Below are 22243 nucleotides of genomic sequence, written 5' to 3' on the forward strand. Positions count from 1 at the left end.
TATCTAAAAGCTACACTAAAAATGATATTTACAAGCTTTGCTTGTATTTAAAATGTTCTATATAAAGTATGAATTCAATTCAAAAGAAATAAAATACATTAATATATACATTATAACCAATTAATATAAATAATAAGGTACCGGTTCTAACTTTGCACGGGTACAATTAATGATTCAATTATATATTATTGAATAAAGAGATGTAAATAAATGTTATATATTATTCTTATAGTGTATAATTTCATTTTGTATAATATGCGTGTAAGTATATACAATAAATAGTTTTACAACAACAATAAATATCTAATCCGTCCATGTTTGCTGTAGATTTGTTTATGTGTTTATTCAAATATCTTTTAATATGTCAAAACTAGTCAGAGATGAGCAGCGATGGCTCGATGGTTAGAACGCGTGTCTTAACTTGAGAATTTGTCCAATTCGACTGAATTTACATGTTAGTTTGTTTTTATAATTGATCTCATGTTCGGTTGTGAAAGAAAATATTGTGAGGAAGCCTGCGGGTGTTGGATGAAAATCCGTCACTTGCTTCTCGCATCTTCTTGCATCTCGCTTGCTTGACGGTAAAGGAAAACGTCGTGAGGATACCTGGATTTGTGGAATTTCACTGAAATTCTGCCACATATGTATTCCACATTGGAGCAGCGTGGTGGAATAAGCTTCCAACCTTCTCCTCAGAAAGAGAAAAGTGGCTTTAGCCCAGCAGTGGGACAGGCTGTTACTGGAAGTTGCAATTACTTTTTACATTTTTTAAATATAAAAATATCTACTTTGATTTATCTATAAAAGATAGATACTAATATGCTTTCTGGATATTTGTTTATCTGTTATTGATTTTTCAGCGGTCGTTTAGAAAGCGCCCGGGCCTACTTTTCTCTGTGATTATGTTGACTCAATAAGTTATCTCAAAAACAGATGTATCCTACGTCCGTCCTGAAACTATGAAGTTAAACAATATGAAAATTCCATTTTAATTCAATTAGCACTTTTTCTTTAAAAACGAAAAGAAAAAAGTTTATCTATCTATAGTATTTGTAAACATACTGATCATTATCATCTGAAGCCTCTAGCGGCCCGCCCAAGGAGATTTGTGTTCAAAAGATAGGGTCAACGATTTAATTCATAAATACGGAAAAAAATTGAGACACGGGATTGCATTCCGATAGCTTCCTGAGTCCAGGCGGTTACTGATAATCTCTTGACCAGAATATCCAATATCTGAGTCTGCAAGCAGTTGTATAACTCTTATAAAAATACTGAAACGAAATTTAACAAACTCGATTTTATAATCGAACAAACTAACGAACGTTTTACACTTCAAGCTGCAAGAATTGGGAAATAAAAGTAGCCAAAAAATGCCACAGACTTACGAAAAGTTTCTTTTTAGTTATATTAGTATTACAATTAAATGTTGCATGTACGTTATATAAATAAATATTTTTAATCTGTATTTTAAAACTGATTTATTTCGATAAAAGTTTGATTTACTATTTCTTTTTTATTGCCGTATTTAATTAAGATTGATGCAGAGCTCGCTGTAAATAGCACCCAAATATTAAGAAGACTTTATCAGCGGCCTGCCTAAAGATAATTGAACCCTTTCAATACTTTTGCGGATGGGTTGGTGGTCGCTTTATGGATCAATAAATTTCCATAAGACGACATACGAAACCCATATATAGATTGATATAGACCACAAACAAAAGTTCATATTAGAATTATGCATCCATTCCAATATATTTGATTATAATAATTATTTAATTTGTATTTCGTGTTAATTTTCAGACAAAAAATTTACTTAAACTGATGTTATATTCGTAAAATAATAAGATTAGAATTTTATGCTTCGACGTTGTTAGCGGAAATTTCCGAACTGATATGTTAAACTTTGTTAAGTTTAATTTATTTAGCGTACAAACTAAAGGAAGGTACACACCAAGAGCATTTGCGTGTTATATTATAATGGCCATACATCAAAGTTATATCATATATATTATTATATATATTATATATTATTATCCTAAATTATAACGTTTAAATTATTAGGAAAAATATATGAAAACCGGTTTAGTAATGTCTATTTATCAGCGAAATACCACTCAATGTCTGACTGACATCACGAGATCTCCGAAACTATAGGTCCAATTAACTTGAAATTAAGTACAATTCCTTTCGTGACGTAGATGATCTCTAAGAAAGAATCTTAGGTAAAAAATAATCTTATGTCACCCGTACGAAGTCGGGCGGACAGCTACAGCAGATATGCTCTGGCCTAAAGTGTTTACAAATTGTAGTATTTATATAGTAATAAAAACAAATTCTAAGTATATAAATTGTATTAATAGAATACAACAATAATAATAAAATATAAATAAAATTATTCAAATAATGTATTGTTTACGTACAGCAAAAATTAAGGCTCTAGGCACCATCCCGGTTATCGAATATCAGTCCTATTATAAATTCCAATAATATAGTCCAATAAATTTGATAATGAAAATATCTTTAAATAAGTATAGCAAAAATTTTCTAGAGATATCGTTAACTAAGCTAAAGAAAATAATCTGTCTTCTGCGAGTTTAACACCTAAATCATATATACTATCGGTTTTAAAATATTTTTACTGTTTACAAAATTATAATTTTTGACAATTTTACGACATTATTTTTTGAAATTATTACAAAGTTACAGAAAGGACAAACGTTTATAAGGAAAATACTGTCATTTTGTAAACAATGTCGAGGAAAATAAGGTGTGTAAATAAATATTATAATAGTCGGCCGCCGTGGCCGAAATCGGTCTACAATGCACAAATGTGTTGAAGCACAGGTGCACTCTCCATTCCCTAACTCTCGTAACCCGACGAGACGGCAATCCGATACGACCGGAAAGAGTTAAGGCACAGGACCAACGGCACACCAAGGCACGGGAGTGTACACACTTCCAACTTCCAGACACCGGGCTGCTACTGAAAATTTTCGACAGAAAATCTCAATAACGTTTTATTGGCCCGACATGGGATTTGAACCTAGGACCACGGGGTCTGTGGCCTTACATGTAGCCACTAAACCACCTAAATCAAATAAATATCATATACACTATATTAATATAAACATCATACTTAGATTATTTTCGTTTATATTTTTTATATAATAAGTTACTTTCGAAAATGATATACATCACATTTAATTATTTATAGTACTATCCGGCCTTGACTTCGTTCAGTAAAAGTTAAGATTCAACTTTTTTTTCATAAATAAACAAATATTGCATTGTATTCAGGATCAATGCAACCGATTTGTATAGACTGCACTTATTCGTGGCCAACTTTATTATAACTTTTATTCAATTTATCGTAATATATCGTTTTATACTGGGCAAAATGATGTACACATTAAGTAATATATTCAAATATTTTATTTTTTAAACTTAATCTGAAACATTTAATGGGTTTGGGACCTTCTTTTAGGTATTAGGATAAATGTCAGGTTAAAAATGATTACCGTGACTTTTCAATAAATCATAGATATATACTAACATGGACATTTCTGAAAGTTGTTTTAAGGCTTACAATGCAGTAGAGCATTAATTTTACTAGTGGTAGGGCTTTAGGGTAGATATCACCCACACATCAGATATTCTACCGCAAGCACTTGGTTTAGTTGTATTCCGGTTTGAAGGGTGAGTGAGCCAGTGTAATTACAGGCACAAGGGACACAACATCTTAGTTCCCAAGGTTAGTGACGCGTTGGCGATGTAAGCGATGGATAACATTTCTTACAATGCTAATGTTTATGGGCGTTGGTGACCACTTACCATCAGGCGGCCCTTGCTCGTCCACCTATACTAAAAAAAAGATGTATCTCTTATGTTTTATTTATTTACTAGGTAGCTTAGAAATACATTTTTAATGAGTATATAAAAGTTGTGTTTTTAGTGTATACAATTATAGATTAACTTAACATCCAAATAATTTGTTCCTCTTTTAGGCATACCGTAATTGACAAAAAAATATATCTTTTACTTATGTAACAATGTGTGTAACAAAAATATAAAAGTGAATTTTGACATCAACCCATAAATTAGTAAATATTAGTATGGTCTAACTTTATCAGAACTTAAAAAAGAGAATAATTATATAAGTACAAAGAAAGAAAAAAATAATTAGCGGCTAGGATGTGTACCATTAACCACAAACGCCAAACTCTATAAGTATATAATATTCATGTACTCGTATCATTCAAATATATCACAAATGAAACCGCGGCCACGTATGATATAAAGTATGATATAAAAATAAATATTCTGATATTAAGCCTTTTTGGAACTGTGTTTTAAAAAACGACAAACAACCTGAATATATAAAGCGAAACAAAAAATTAAAAAAAAAAAAAATTGTCGCCGGGAGTTTTTAAGATGTTTGTCCTTTTTAAGTTTTTTTTTTTTTATTTAGTTTTTATTTGTTTAATTAGATTTACCTTAATTTTGTTGTGAATTTAAACATTAAATGCCACATTCTTGTATATTAAGCTTGTCTTTATTTAGGTGAAATGTCAATATTAGACATCGTCAATCGATCAAACAATATATTTCTCTCTGAAATAAAATGTAATATTAAGGCGATATCTCTGTATAATTAATATAATCTGTTTATCATTCTAGCTTCAGTTTTTTTCTGAGCTTAACTTTGAACTGCAGTATTCTTGTTTTAAGTATGATCAACCAGCAAGACAGTTCAGAGATATATCTAAGTCCGAGCCTGCTGGTGCTGCAAGGCCTCTAGTCACTTTAAAATTTGAGAGTCCGAATCACTTAGAGTAAAATTATATTATTTTTGGTTGGGTGGGGCCTCTAGACCCGTATAGGCCTAGGTAAAAATCCGGGCCAGTAAGTTAAAATTCAGTTATGTTAAAAGCGCAATAAAAATAACATATCTCATGGTTAGCGGAGCATTGTTGATGTAAGAACTAGCTTTTATTTCTAGCAGACTCAATATCCATTTACCATCAGGCTGTGAAACTTAACCGGATGTTACAGGTTCAAAGGATTTATCTATTGAAGGAAATCATCGTGAGAAACCTGGATGTGTCGAATGAAATTAATTGCAGCAAAAATTCTACTTAAGAGGACAGTCCAGCAGTGGGGCATTTACAGGTTGTTACTTTATTATTACATCAGCGGTTTTACCGGAACGCTGTTAAAAAGCGGCCCGAAATTGATTTTTGCCGCTAATATTCTACTCTACAGCCCATACATTTGAACCACAATGTATAGGGATATATTTTAATTAAATTAATTCATTCATTAGATTAAGGTTTTTTACAGTAAAAGGTTATATCTATAATATAATTTCATAGCAGAAGGATGAATGGATCGTAAAAATGTTAACTTGTATTCCTATATACTATACTTTTAATATACTATAAAATCGTTTGTCCTCAATGGCTATTAAGCACAGCCAAAACTGGTCTGAGTCTAGAAAATTAAAAATTGAAAGATAGTATTATTACAGGGTTGGAATCTTCAACTTTAAGGGGCAGCTAGTCCTAGATAAAGATAATTTAAAAGCAATAAATCACTTTTTAGGAAATTATAAAATAATTATTATAAAGCAATTAAAAGGTTTTTAACTGCATCACATATGTAAAATCTCTTTCAACTATTAAAGCGAATAAATTCAAATTATAAGCGGATTAGTTTATTGATTACGGAAAGTAGATGATTATTCCGCTCGAGTATAAATTAAATGTAATAAAATATGCGCCGTGCATAATAACTGTATATTTACACAATATTATTCAAATGCGATTTTAATAACAAACATTATAACAATAGGTCAACATCGATCATATGATTGAATCGAACGACGATACCGCTGAAATAGAATGTTTCTTTTGTCCGGATATTAAAAAAACGCTTTTATTTCTGCACACTAATCTTGACCGAACAAAGAACAAGTTCGATACGGAAGTGTGTTAGTGACATAACATTTGGGTTGTTGTAATAATTGATAAATATTATATATATTTTGACGTAGTCATTTTAATCTTATCCCGGTAATTGCTGGTGTGGCAGGACGGCAAAGGTATATAGAGGCAAGGTGAGTGCGCGGCCGGTTGATTGTCAGGTTGTGGTGGAAGCGCGAACGACGGCGCGACGCGAACGCGAGATAATATACGTACTTCATACAATCGATCCCAGTACAATATAAAAAGCTTGTGATATTATTATTATTTATATTAGTTTTATAGATGTATTTAAATAGGTTCGATTTATAATAAATATTACGAGAGCAAACATTGACACTGTGATTTTGTTAAGTGGTGGTATTTTTATCAAAAATGTTGACCGGTTGGCAGTTCGTTCTTTCGAAATGTAAGTAGCTATACTGTTTTTAAAAATTAAATAAATTAAGTAGTAAATTTAATAAGTTATATAGAAATTTATAACTCATAAATAAATAGTTTTTACAACCTTATGTTGCTTACATTAATGTACATATATATTCGTATTTCAATTGGAGCTTTAATATTTTAAATCATACACAATACACAATTAATCCTTTATTCGATACAGTTAAAATGTTAATTCAATAGTAAAAATAATAGGTAGTCTTATCAAAACTCAAAAATATCAATAAAATTTACAGTAACTAAAAAAAATACAAAAAGTATATGGGCTCATACAGGTTTTGATGTAAAAGGAAATTTTGACATTTAAATTAAAAAAAAATATCGCAAGCAAAATAAAAGAACAATAAATAACACATCGTGTATCGGGCAATAATTATCGTGACCACTATTTTTCATTATATAATATGCGCAGAAGCCTACTATATAGATACACGTATCTTAATTCGTTTATAAAATAATAATTAAATAATAATTGTCTACATAATTATAACCTTAATGTGAAATGTGTCCGATTTTAAAAAATAATTAGAAGTAGCTAGAATTATCGCTTAAACTTAGAGTTCATAATATTTACGTCATCAAATTAATATTTTATTATTTATTGTATTAAAATAATATTTTGCTTAGAATATATTCTTTTTTAAAAAATTAACATATTCGTATCTAGCTTTTGGTTGTTAACCTTTTCGCATTAAACTGTATATGACCAAGGTCGAATGACTGAAATAATTTAATTAATGCTTATAACAAAAAAAAAAACAATTACAGGGCGACTGTTCAAATATCATTGAAATATATAATTATAGCGATTTTAAAAATATGTTCCGTTACAAATTTATTTATTATATAGTATTTTACCCTCCAATTCGCTTAAGCCAGTCAGTATCGTACTTATAATTTTTATCTCCGGACGTAAGCAATGCCGTCTGAATGTACATCACACACTTACTAATATTATTATGTTATATATTTTATTGCTGTGTTCTGGTCAGGCACAATTCATCATTCACTAAGCCATAAAATCTTACAACCCATAGTTGCTGCATTAACGGCTTGGGAAATAGTTTTTACTTCTTCAGTTTACTCTTAATGTTGAATATTTACCTTCAGAAACATATTCAATGACCTTATACAGGTTCTAAAATTATAAAAAAAAATATCTTTTACTAAGTGCCCGCTATATCACTGTCCTTTTTGATACTGATATTATATATATATTTTTTGGTAGTATCCAAAAAAGATAATTTATCTGAATACAAATTAAGTCGGACTTTGTAATTAAATTGTAAACGAGGTCGCGCTTAGAAACTAGTATAAAGTAACTGACGTACGTAAAAACTGTGGAAGGCCGAGTTACGAAATTTGTCGGTTTCAGTGATTTCCAATCTATGAGGACTTTAACAGATGCTTGAAGAGATTATTTCTTGTTTGCACATACAATTTTCATCACTACTTGTATGTGATATCGTTACTTCAATATAACAAGCTATATGAATATAATACTTCGAATAACGTTTAAGTTTTATGCTATGCGATTTTAACTTACTTTTGACTTAATATATTTTGTTATTGAATATGTTATTTAACTAAGAATATAATTTAAGATTGTAAACCATTAAAATTTAATTTAAACCTAAGGGTAATGTTTGAATTATGATTCTCTAAGCAACATATTTAGGTTGTCGTTCGTGTATAGAACTAAAATTTAAATGAGCTACAAAAATAATACAAACGAATACGCATAAATTAATTACTATTATATAAAATAAAATATATTTAAAACAACAAGAGATAATTTGTTTTTTTTTTTTTTTATAGAATAGGAAGGTGGACGAGCATATGGGCCACCTGGTGGTAAGTGGTCACCAAACGCCCTTAGACATTGGCATTGTAAGAAATGTCAACCATCGCTTATAGCCAATGCGCCACCAACCTTGGGAACTAAGATTTTATGTCCCTTGTGCCTGTAATTACACTGGCTCACTCACCCTTCAAACCGGAACACAACAATATCAAGTATTGCTGTTTTGCGGTAGAATATCTGATGAGTGGGTGGTACCTACCCAGACGAGCTTGCACAAAGCCCTACCACCAGTTGTTTATTAAATCAAAAAGTTGGTCAAGTTTAAGTGTATCGCAGATGAATTTCCAACTATTTAAGCCTTAAAACTATACCTTGAATTCTTCAATTGCATCAAATAGCCTCGTCTAATTACAGATCACAAAGTTTTTTCATTCTATAATAATACATTAAAATCAAGTTCTGTCGTATGCGTTGCACGTATTCGTAACCATTTGAGGAAGAATTATTAAAAATTTGGTCACTTTGTATGAGTATGCTCTTTGTACTAAATTCTTCACGAATTTTGTAAAGACATTTAGATGTCGTAAATTTTAGTAATGACTTTTAACTATGATTTTGTAAAATAGTTTTACAAAGTTTTATATATTTCATTATACATAATTATTTATATCATGAGTTTCAAACAAAATTTGGGTAAATTGAACATGTATAAAGTAGTGATTTTATAAATAACGTAACGATATAATATATTACTTATACGTATAATATTATATAATTCATATTTCGCTTAAATGCATATCTTAATAAATTGTTACGGCAAAAACCGGTTTTGCGTTTCATGGAATTATAACTTTATAACTTTTTTTAGAAGTCCGAATATTGTATTCAAAATTATTTATTGCACGTGATCTTTTTGTAATTGTATTTGGAAGATTAAATAAAGAGACACTTAATTATTTCAGTAGCCTTTCCATATCTTTGTTGCGTTGCCTGGTGTGTGAAATGTACATATAAATAGTCTTTACCCTATTTAAAATTAATTCGATATATGATTTACAAAGCGAGCATTATTAATGTTAGTATTTGTATTCATATTAATAATTTACACGCGAAAGTAATGTTATGTAATGAAATTCGGTATAGAGCAATGATGAGGTCGCTCAGTGGATATTTTAAAAGATCTTAACCGAAGATCGCGGTGTCGAAATCGGGAAATGTTTAATTATTTTTCACGTGCTTTTGTTTTTATTATGTAGAAAAATATCGCTAATCACAGAATAGTATTCAAAATGAAAAAAATTATAATTTTTTATTGTTTCATAATATACATATATATATAAATTACACACGAGAAACTGAAAATCGCTGGTTCAAATCCGGGCAAGTACCCGGAGACCACAACTAGATAAGAGTGATTTTATACAGTAAAAACATATACAACATGTTCTATACACCATCATAACGTATTTTTTTTTAATTTCTACAATGGTGGTATTCACGCTGCATAGCTAATATGCATAAGAAATGAGTTATACAAATCACAATATCATTGTTTTCTCGATTATAATGAAAATATCGCTTGACTGTATACATGTCGCTGTTTTATTATATGGAAGTAATAATATAGAAGGAAGGAAACACCGTATATTGTCTAATAAATTCAAAATAAATCGAGCCATACCACAGAAGAACCGCTCTTCTTGATAAATACTTACAATATTTATTTTCACGATGCTTGTAAATCTATATACATAAAGTATATCACTTTATTACCTCCACTGGCGACTTGAGGGTTGGTTGGAATCTGAATTCCGAAAATTCCGATTCAACGGGGAAAGTAGCTAGCATTCTTGCCACCATTCCAACCAAGCATTAGGGATTTGTATATAAACCTAAATAAATTTAAGTCATCGATTTAAATATTTATTATGTAAATAAACTAACATATTTAGATTAAAAAAACTTTTTTGTGGTTATTTTTCTTGGACAAACTTTATTGTTATTATATAGTATATCATACTCGTATTTGTTTATGTATTAGCCTGCGTTATTACTAATTTAACGTAATTGAGAATAGATTATATATGTTTTTATGTATAATATATGATCAGTAGAACATATTAAAATATTTAGTAAAATTATGTACATTAAAGTTTTAGAAAAAAAAGATACTTAGGTTGAGTGCCTGGAAGAGATCGCTATGTAGCTAAGGTCGCCAAAATTGTATGCTACTTTTATTAAAGCTGTATCCATGTTTTGTATTTTTTTTTCTTTGTGGTGTACGATAAAGTATAAAGTGAATTATTTGGCTATACAATTAATTATACGTAGCTACATACATATATTATGTGTTTTTAATGGAACACACGTAAATATCACTGTGAAGAATGTGAATTTTGCTCAATTGTAAAAATAATATTTTGACTTAAAAGTGATTTTCCATTCTGAAATATAATGCATATATAAAATAATTAAAGCAATAATTACCTATTGCATCGGTTACCTACATAAATTTATATAATAACAAATAAACGAATAAAATAGAAGTACAGGATATTGATAAGGATTAAATTAACTTTCTTCTGTTATGTCTTTGGGAAAATCTATCATTTGTCCCGCCTACGCGGTAATAAGCGCGACACAGGCCGGATGATTTAATGCAGTACGGTGAAAGGGAGCGGCAGCCTGTCCGACGGCTCTCCTGCAACGCTATTAGATGAATGCTTGTTCAATTCCTGCCGCCTACTCCGAAGGTCTCAGGTGATCACTTCACGATATACGATGTTTAGCAAATACACACTGAACGGTTGATCTAACAGTTGCAACGTAGTGAAAGGCTCTAGAATGTTACTAATGCACTTGTTTATCACTATGTTGACGAATGATTAATTATACGCACGTGCCCATTACATCTATAACCCATTACGCTTAAATCAATCAGTGACGTTGAGGAAAAGTTAATAGTTTTTTTTTTTTGTATGTATTAATTTATTAGATTCTTTCCGACTTACGCATTCGCTGACGAGGACTTCGTCACAATATAGTGTTATTTAAAATCCTTGTATAGAAACAAAAGGTGATTAAATTTTCATTGAATGTCATTGTTATGTTTGCCTGGTACTTACCACTTGTACAAATAGCTTGTGCATGTACACCGACCTCAATTTTGAATGCAATGGAAAAAAAAATGTATTAAGGCATACTTAATACCGACTATAGCTACTATGTGGTGCGAAATTACACCGCCAGCCTGTCTACCGACGGCAACTTGTTCAGCCCTGCCATTGGCCGGCAGATCGTACGACGCGACGCTGGAATGCAACATCGTTTCAATAGAAATCTGCGTTTACGTCGACAAAAACTAACACTTCTAACGAGTTTCTCAATTCCAATGCCAATTTTGGGTAGTCGAGTCAGACAGGACCGTGCCCAGTATCTCCATAAAGCGAGTTTTTGTACACGAGCGGCAAACTACAGGTCGATTCGGACGGTTCACAATTCGGTTTTTCTGAACGGGAATTTTAACGGCCTCACCTGTCACTACTCTTAATATTCTAAAGTTGTAATGGAACGAAAATAATAACTCCATTTTCGCGGTATACGGATGACGAACGGTCAAATAAAGAGGCTATTGTTCTAAACCAAAGATTCAAACGAATATTTGTCTTTTATGCTTCATCTATAAATGCATTATATGTATATTAATATTAAAACTAACAATCTATTTTAAACATTTCCTTTAAAAATAATTAGAACAACGTTTTTTTTTTTTGTTTTATCCGACTGCGGAATGAATATTGCATTATATTAAGCCCGCTTTTTATGTAACTGTGTAGTAACTCTTGTATCGAGACATATACATATTGATTATATAAGTAAGTAACTAATAATTTACATTCATATCTTTATACATTTTAAAAAGCACGCAACAGTATATTGGGTCGAGACTCTTTACGGTAGTATAGCGGTCACTCACTTAAATTTGGTCGTTAGCGTTACAATCTAACAAAGCAAAAACTGTGTCAATTCGCTCGCAAAGATGATCAATACAATTTATAATATGTTGTATCTTTTATGCATACCATCCCGTCACAGTACAGTACACGTAAATACGTCACGCAGGAACCGTAGTAACAATTAAATAGTACATTTGATTTGACTTATTCCTCGCCATTGTCCATTAGAATAACTTCTCTGTAATTATTCGTGACACAATTTTCATTGTTCGAATTCTATTATCGTGTCGGTGTCTCTTATGAAACATAATGAAAAAATTACGATAAGAGGAAAAATAGACATTTTAAAATCGTGTTAAGTAACCGATGTATTGTTTTCACACAAACGACCTATTTATATAGTTGTGTATTAGTTTTTATTGGCGGTTAAGCCTTCCAGCGCGTCCGATCTTAATTCTTTTAACCTTCACGAAACACCGACCATATAGAATGGCGATTCGTACTAAAACTTACACGTAAAACGCGAAAGAATATATTAAGAACACATTTATTTTATTATTTCAATGTTTTGTCATTGTCAATGGTGCGACGCCCTCAACATTGAATGCGCTTTGAAACTTGTTATTTCATTTTCGAATAAAAAATATAATGTTTTTTTTATATATTGATAATGAACATTTTAAATAAACCGATCGCCTGTTATAATTATATTATTATAATGTATTATTATGATTATTTCTCTTCAGTCTTGTTTATCAATTAATTCACTTTATGCGTATTAATTACTATAGATGTACCCGTCATAGAACTTCATACATAGCTTTTTGGTGTACTGTCAAATATTATTAAATTAATTGATGATATTAACCCCATAGATGATTTACTACGAATTAACTAGTTTGACATATACCCAACAATGGTATTAGTTTAAACTCCAGAGCGCTTATTTGTAACCATCAATTACTAGTTATAAAAAGTTTTAGTTATATCTCTGGCTCCTGTCGTCTAATCATAAGTTTTGAAATAGATATAATTTCATCAAAATCGGCATATTTTTCGTTATGCCACAGTCAATTTAAATGTTTTTTTATGAAGCAAATCTATTCAAAAAGTTTCAAGCATTTCAAAATATTATCAAGTTAAGTATTATGTATTATTTGTGTGCGTGTGTGTGATATTGCTTTGTAACCATTTCATAGTAGCGAAACATTTCCTGAATGTTGTCATCTATTTTATTATTATTATATACCACTAAAACTGTATTCTATAATTAAAAAAGTAATACAATTTTATTGCTAGTGTTTAGTTTGATGTAAGTACTCAACATTTTGTTATACGTTTAAAAGTAGAAAAAGTATGCATTCGTAAAAATTTAAATAAAATTTTGACATAATTGGTATGTGTTCAATTCGAGTTCGTTCGCTCTCATTTTCGTTTTGAGATACATAATTGTTTACTGTTATTTAATAATAATTAAATCAGTATATTACGCAATTACGCGTAATATACTGATTTAATATTGAATGATAATAATTAAATCAGTATATTACGCAATTACGCGTGGACGGAAATCGGATGGTCGGTACTATCATTACTCAAGATATACAAGACGATAAAAAAAAGTTATAAACTTACGTAAGTATATCAGGATACATCTTATTAATCGCATAAAGTCGAACACTGGAGATCTCAAAATGTTGACAGTTTTACTTAGACTCTAATGGGAAGTTACCATTGCATTGATTGAACATTACAAGTTAAACATAAAAATATATAAATAGAAATAAGGATAGATAGAACTAGAAATAATTTAAATCATTTTGCCAATAATAATTGACAACTGACTTTCCATAAACCTAATTAGTGTGTATAATTAATATCGGAAGAACACTGTGAGCAAGCGTGCATGTGTCGGCTGAAATTTTGCCACGTATATCTTTATCCAACAACCCAAACTGGCACGCATCTTTACTTAGTTTGACAGATTTTAAATAAAATCAATCGATATTTCACAACAATCAAAAAACTTGAAACAGAGAAATAAAAATAGTTTTAATGTTTCTTCCCCGACCGAAGCAATTCGGTTATGAATAAGGAAATGTTTTGAATACTATTCAATGCTTATAACAAATGTGAGCGGATTTTAAAACAAACATAACCTCATCGAAACAGAAATTGAGGAAGTTTCTAAGAATTCAATTAAAAACTCGAACTGCATTTGTTTTAAAAGGAAGGAGGAATTGTTAAATGTCAATGAAGATGCTCGGTGTGATCGAATTTTAATAAATGAAACATTAATAATACACGTTTTAGTTCACTATGACGTGAACGTGTTTCTCGAAACTTAGATTCTTGTTAAAAAGCCTGTTTAGTCTAAGAGAATACAATCTTAGCTTTGAAATGTGTACATAATAGGTACTCTTACTTTCCACGTTCAAGTCATATGCAAACAAAGAAATTTCTACATTCAATTTGTAATCATATAATTTTATAAATACTTATTCGTAGATTATTACGAATAAGTATTTAAAAAAAATATGTAATTGCGGCGTGGGGTCCACGGCTGTCAATACAAAGAGGCAAAATACTTTTGATATACTAAGTATAAACAAATATATATATTTATACATATATAATGTAATTATATAATATGTAAGTTTTGACTTTATGTTTAAATGTATAAAATATATTAGAAATTCGCAATTAACGGAGCGAAACATCAAAAAATTAAAAAAAACAAACTTTCGAAAAATGGCGTTAACACTAAAGTCTGTTGTCTGTCTATTACACTTACATATGCATATTAATTTATATATACATAAATAAGGCTTCTGTTTATTTCAATTGAATATTATAGCATTTAATTAAGAATGATTACGTTTCTCAACAGTATTCGTGATACCTCAACGATGGGTTATGGCGATCATGGGATTCCTCGCAGTCGCGAACGCGTACACGATGCGGGTTTGCCTCAACATTGCGATAACACAGATGGTGAGACGGCACGCGCCCACACCGGCTTATGAGGACGGCTCCTGCCCTGGTGACCTGGATGAAGTTATTGCCGATCCCACAGTCAGTACCTATATATTACAACTAAATCATTATCACATGCATCTAGCATGTGATGTTTGATTTTCACTTTAAAACCTTTAGGTTAAAAGTATTATAAACAAGAAAGTCAGAACACGTTCAAAATAATTTATCGATTTCTTACGAAAAAAATGATAACAATGTATTACGTATGAAATAACAATTATAAAACGGTGTCAGGTTGGCAACAAAGTAGGCCCGATTTGGCGTAAAATCTTTCGAAATTACTTAAGTATAGGATATGTCACGTGATCGAAGATCGCGTTAACCTATTGGACTCGATGGATTTTGTCGTCAGAAGTATTGTTAGATCAAGCTAGTTGTAGAAATACGACATATATTTAGGTACAAAAATCGAGGCAACAATTGCAAGCTTAATAAATTATTGTATAAGTAACAGTAAAAGTAAAATGTAAAAGTAACAGTCTTTTAAGCTTCTTATCAAATTTACAATTTTATTTATTCAACTTATATATTATGTATTTTATACAATACATTTTTTAATAATAAACTTAAGCTGTGAAAGTAAACGATTAAATATAAGTAGCTAAAGAAACGTCTTAAATTAATCGTGGGATATTATTATATTTAAGTTAACTATAAAGTTGAACTTAATATTTTATCCCACGGTCCGCTGGAATGTCGGTACAGTAATAGTCGTTCACCAGTTTTGTTGTTCCTTAATGTGTGAGCCGTGTGACATATAAATGTATTTTTTCTTAGATCAAGCCGTCAACATTGACCAGGAAACGGGGGAACGTTTACATTACACCGATCCGTTTAAATCAGCGTAATGTGTTATTTACAATTAATAAATTGGTAATAGTAACATCCTGTAAATATCCCACTGCTGGGCTAAGGCCTCCTCTCCCTTTGTGAGGAGAAGGTTTTGGTGCTTATTCCACCACGCTGCTCCAGTGCGGGTTGGTGGACATGAGGCAGAATTTCAGTGAAACACACATGAAAATTCAGTAATGCTTGCCCGGTTTTGAACCCACGATCATCGGTTAATATTCACGTGTTCTCACCACTGGGCCATCTCGACTTCTTGTCTTGATTATATGTTCTTTATAATATTAGAACGATGCATTATTTGTTAAAAATTAATCTCTTCGTTTCTTTCCATTTCGATGTTTGTAATATAGGTATTTGTCATGTTAAACGTCCTACAGATATTCATGTTATAAACATAACTCTCATAACATGTAAGATAACATTATTATTTAAAAGTATTATTTTTCCCATAAATAAAATTGGAACTTTAGTATTTTTTTAAATCGCCACCATGAAATTACGTATTTGAATATTCTGCATAAATTTTCTTAATAAGGATATGAAATTATAGTAATTTATGTAAAATGTTAAAATTCTGTTACAATTTATGCATTTGTTTGGCACTCATATATCATGTTCGTAAACATTTTTTTTTTAATTTTCTCCATATATACCTTTATCTCACGAAGCCTTAGTTTACTTTAAAAAGTTAGATTATATTTGCATTAGTAAAATTCGTTACTTAAAATAAAATCTACACTTCGTTATAATTTGCTTCAAATTGTAAGCCACGATTAGACCATGACCCACTTAGCTCAAATGTAACTAATCCTTAACGTAGGTAACTAAAACGAATTTTGTTAACTCGATCTTCCACTACAAAGTAATTAATTTAAAAATCATTCGATAAATTAACAACGATCTTTCATGCTTCCGATTAAGTTTAGATTAAGTTTTCCAATTTAAAAAAAAACAGTGGAAATAATCATAACTATTAAAATTGGAAAATATAAATAACATCAATTACCTATAAGCTTATACATCTATTTTATTATTTGAAATAATGTCATGATTCCGTTAGGTTTACTATATTTCGGTATTTCTTTCAGGAAATAAGCGGATACAACTGGGATGAGGAGACCCAGGGCATTATACTCAGTGCATTCTATTACGGGTATATAGTAACACATCTACCTGGGGGTATGCTCGCTGAGAGGTTCGGCGGAAAATACTCTCTCGGTTTCGGTGTTTTGAGTACAGCTGTATTCACGTTACTAACTCCTTGGGCAGTGAACATGGGGGGCGCTACAGGGCTTATTATTTTAAGGGTTCTGGAGGGACTTGGTGAGGTACGTAATTAATAATCTTTATTAAAATTTTGTTATAGACATAATAAAACGTCATTAGTTTAATTGTAAGAGACGTTAAAATTAAATTTTTAATTTTTGTAGGGTACAACTTTTCCGGCTTTAAACGCGATGTTAGCTCGATGGGCACCTGTCTCTGAGAGAGGACGAATGGGATCGCTGGTATTTGGAGGAGCGCAAATCGGTAACATTGCAGGAACATATTTCTCAGGACTGGTCATCAAAGAGACCGGCGAATGGCAATCAGTTTTTTATCTTTTCGGGAGCATCGGTATACTCTGGTTCATTTTATGGGTAAGTTTTTGATAGTTAATAGTATTTTAATAAAATGAAAAGTAAAGATGTATGAAAATAAATTTAACCACCTTTTTATTATTATTTCAGGCACTATTGTGCTATAACGATCCTGAATCTCACCCTTACATTTCTGACAAAGAAAAAAAATATCTCGAAGAAGCTCTAGGCAGGCATCAAAACACTCAACCTTCTGCAATTCCTTGGAAACCCATTTTCACGTCCGTCCCTCTCTGGGCTCTGGTTTGTGCACAGGTAAGTTTCATATTTAGTTATTTAAACAACATTGTTTTTAGTTAAAAATAACGATGCACTTGTAACCATTTCATAATATTTATTTGACGAGAAATCAAATAAATTAATAAAAATATATGCTATGACAACCTTATCGTGTAATATACGGATAAATATATTAAAATATTCAACGTACCTCATATATCAAGCTCATAGAAATAAAATAATATATTAAATAAACTAAAAGATATTATGATCGAGATTTTGGTATGATTTAGAAACACCGCGTCCTTGAAAATTTCATCAATCAACTATATAGAAATCTATTTTAAGCTGAAAATACACGTACCGATCCTAAAAAATAAGGAAATTCAATTTCAGTTATTTTAGTTATATTTGTTCATTCAACCATGAACGCTGTCATTAAATTACGCCTCTTGGATTGCGGACCTCGAACAAATAACCAATGCTACATCTATTTATAGACACGATTCCTTGAATCTAATTTATTTTAGCAATGCAATATGCATAAAAATTTTACTACATTGAGTTAAATATTTGTTTTCTTGCAGATCGGCCACGACTACGGATATTTCACAATGGTGACAGATCTTCCGAAATACATGACCGGAGTATTAAAATTCGATATTCACCGGACCGGAACGCTCGCTGCTCTGCCTTATGCGGTTATGTGGATAAGCTCGATTTTATTCGGATGGATGTGCGATAAAATTGTTAAACGACAATGGCTGACGGTGACAAACGCCAGAAAGACCTTTACAACTATAGGTAAGTAAAACTAGTAGCAGTTTCTTTGCGTTTTTGTCATAACAAAATAAAAATAACAATTACAAAAGATGTTTGTTCCATCATCGACAACAGGCTTAATTTGAATTTAAATCAAACAATATTAGAACCTATTTTTTTTAATCAACTAATCTCCGTCCTTGTTGTACCCCTTCCCTACCTTTGGTGTAGGTACCTTTCTATTATTGTAAGCCAATCACTTTACATTTGATATACTTGCATCCCAAGATTACTTTATTTAGATTACTTTACCTTACATTAAGGGTTCATTTATATCATCAAAAATTTAGCCTTGTTAAAATGAAAGTCCAGGTGAAATATATAAGCTAGAATCTGGAATGAAACCGCATCGGTTTCGACCTGAACTTCAGCCAGTACATCAAGGCGATTACGGCATTGTGCAGACTTTCAGGCCTCCCTTTTCGTCGCTCTGTAGTGCGGTCCAACAAGTCCGGCAATTTTTACTCCTACGGCGCAGATTACCTCTTAACATCAGTTGGAGTTGCTAGTCTCCCTTACTAATATAATCAAGACTTTAAGCAAACTTGAATAAATCATTAAGTCTTTATCAGACTTGCCTTCCACTAATTTAGGAAAATGATATTGTCTGCGACTCATTTGATAGTGTTATGTAATATTTATATTTTCTTTATTAAAATCTTTAGTTAAACAATCCAGTTTTTAAAAAAAAAAAGCTTAAATTTATGGTAGCGTGTTCAAAAATAGTGTCGTAATATCCGGTTTATTAATGGTACGCAACATCTCAATTCGAATGGATTATTTAAGCATTAGCAAAGTTTTGCATATACATTGCAGTATATGATTAAGATCCGCGAGGGCATGAAGAATACTAATCGTTGTCGCTTGAGAAAGCGTGTCATAATACTTAAGCTGGCGTATTGTGATGTGTTCCGGCAGATTGAGCTAATTGACACTGCAAGGTCGATAATTAGAATGCACGTTGGCTGCATGCGACAAAAGTGAAATGTGGTTTGGTTTTGCAAGACACCCGTAGTATAGTCAGACATTAAAAGATCGTACATGGGATTAAAAACTGGTTAAAATTAGGTAATCGTTTCGGTAAAACCGTATTTGTAAATTCTTATGACGAATTTTGACACAATAACCCATAATATTGCGGACATTCAATACGTAAAAGCCGAAACATTTTACGCCGCTCTGATCAAAAATATAGTCAATTTTAGTATACTTTAATTTATCTTGTTATTTATATGGGCTAATATTTATCAGGAAAATAGTTCTAACTTTAGATATCGTTCTTAAAACTCATTTAGAAATATCATATTTATCGATATTTGTTTTTATTTCAGCTTCCGTTGGTCCCGGCATATGTATGATCTTAGCATCTTATTCTGGTTGCAACACTGAAACCGTAGTGATTCTATTCACCGCATCTATGGGTCTCATGGGTGCTTTCTATCCAGGCATGAAAGTTAATGCTTTGGACTTAAGCAGTAACTACGCGGGTACCATTATGGCAATTGTTAATGGTATTGGAGCTATTACTGGTATCATCGCGCCATATTTAGTGGGATTACTAACGCCCGATGTAAGTAAATAAATCTTGCACTAATTAATTATTTACTTTTCAATATAATGCATTCAAACAAAATTATTTTAAAGTTTTGCTTTAAATTTAAAGATCGAAAAATAAAAAAGGACAATCAAATTGTAAAATTGATAGAGCTTCCACTACTGGGCTTTTCTGTAGGAGCAGACTCGAAACTCACTTCATATGTTAGAAAGTGATAAGCGACACTGACCATAATAATTATGGAATATAATACACTTATCAAAATAGTATATTACCATAAGTCGGTTGTCAACATTTCACGGATTATTATTGATGTGAGTTCTTACAGAATAGCACTGCTGGCCAGGGAGTTATAAAGTTTCAAAACTTCTTAAATAATAAAATAGTAGTTGTAGTCTAAACTAATTTATAATATTTTTTGCAGAGTACTTTAACCCAATGGCGATTAGTATTTTGGATAACGCTGGCCGTTTTCATCGTAACAAACTTGGTGTTTGTTGCTTGGGCATCTGGGGATGAACAGTGGTGGAATTCCTCATCCCAAGACGCAAAGAAACAGGAAGTTGAAGCAGCAACGAATCAATCGATAAACAGTGAAGTGAAATTGTAACAAAATAAATAATTAGTGTCGATCCAGGAGCCATTATTGGATAAACAGGGTTGACGATTGGTCTTTACAGGGTTGATGATTGATCGATGGTAGAGGCTATTGATTGTATCGATATTAAATCGATTTAAAATATCAATGGAAGTACAATCGATTTGATCAATCTTCCTTTTACAAAACTTAATGAAGGAAAATCTCTTTTCAAAAGTATTAAAAAAAAACAGTCGAACTTGTAGAAGATTTGCGAACGTCGGAATAAAATGTTGACGTGCGAACTGAAGTACAAAACTTAAATAATTTCGATATATTGGCGAATAATTTATCCACAGCCTGTGCTTTGTGATAATAATAGAATAATTTAATCTATTGATATGATTGGATGTATTGGTTATGAGAAAATTATTAAATAAGTTATCACATTATGTATTAATATGGAATACTATTTACAACTGATTCCTATGTTTAAAACGAATAGATTTTTTATTAAAAATTGGTGATATTTATTATCAACCAAAGCGACTTTATAAAGCCCATTAAAGATTTGAAGTCATAGAAATTTTGGAACAATAGACTTATCATAGTTATTAAGTAATAATATATGTTTTTTTTACCGAATCCGTTATTTACCAGCAATTTAAGAATTATGATCGGTTGTAAAATGACAATTATTACACAAAACTTCATAGGGTTATTATAATATCGTGACTAAGCACAAAATAAAATGTATCGATTTATGTGTTACAAAATATCTGCATGTAGTATTATATAATACAAAAAATAAATACGATCAACTTTTATATTATTAAATTTAAAATGTACATTTAATTTCATAGACAACCATAATAAAAGGAGAGCGATTATTTTTAAATAAATGTTGCCATATGAAAAAAAAAAAATATCCTCTATCGTTCAGTTTTTATAACGGCGTACAAAATAAATTTGCATTTCAAAGCTTAATATACCAGCGTAAATTTTAACTAATGTGAGTGAAAACATAATTATGTCTATATTTATTTAGTTGTTATTAAGGGGCACGATCGAATTTTAAATATTTTGTTCACTAAGAATTTTATTGTGAAAATTTGATGAAAGGCTGTGAACAGACTATGATTATGTATTGTTAAAAATTTGACAATGTGCAATTGTGCCATTCGATAGATCTTTATGTGTGAATAATTATGATAATTTTAATACTAAATCGTTATAAGTCTGTCGTGCAAGCTATTTATGAGTATATCTGAGATATTAGGTTACTCTTTTGTATAATAACATTATTAATGATAATTGTTAAATAAAAATATCAAATAATAATGAGTATGAT

At 30.8% G+C, this 22243-nt stretch overlaps 1 protein-coding gene across 2 annotated transcripts in view; it reads left to right on the forward strand.

Moving 5' to 3' along the window:
* The window catches only part of LOC126770790 (putative inorganic phosphate cotransporter), a 35734-nt gene extending 13498 nt beyond the window's left edge, over positions 1-22236 (forward strand). The window contains exons 1-8 of one of the 2 annotated variants that reach the window (XM_050490353.1): positions 5847-6393; positions 15082-15266; positions 17168-17407; positions 17510-17719; positions 17810-17974; positions 18526-18742; positions 20092-20330; positions 20740-22236. In XM_050490353.1, coding sequence (XP_050346310.1) covers positions 6360-6393; positions 15082-15266; positions 17168-17407; positions 17510-17719; positions 17810-17974; positions 18526-18742; positions 20092-20330; positions 20740-20925 — 1476 coding nt within the window. In that variant the 5' untranslated portion in view covers positions 5847-6359 and the 3' untranslated portion in view covers positions 20926-22236. Of the gene's footprint in view, positions 1-5846; positions 6394-15081; positions 15267-17167; positions 17408-17509; positions 17720-17809; positions 17975-18525; positions 18743-20091; positions 20331-20739 lie in introns of those variants that run through there. The other variant, XM_050490351.1, reaches the window with a different exon arrangement.
* Positions 22237-22243: the final 7 nt, after the last annotated feature.

The sequence above is a fragment of the Nymphalis io genome, chromosome 9 (genome assembly GCF_905147045.1).
Source record: "Nymphalis io chromosome 9, ilAglIoxx1.1, whole genome shotgun sequence".
Classification (NCBI taxonomy): Eukaryota; Metazoa; Arthropoda; class Insecta; order Lepidoptera; family Nymphalidae; genus Nymphalis; species Nymphalis io.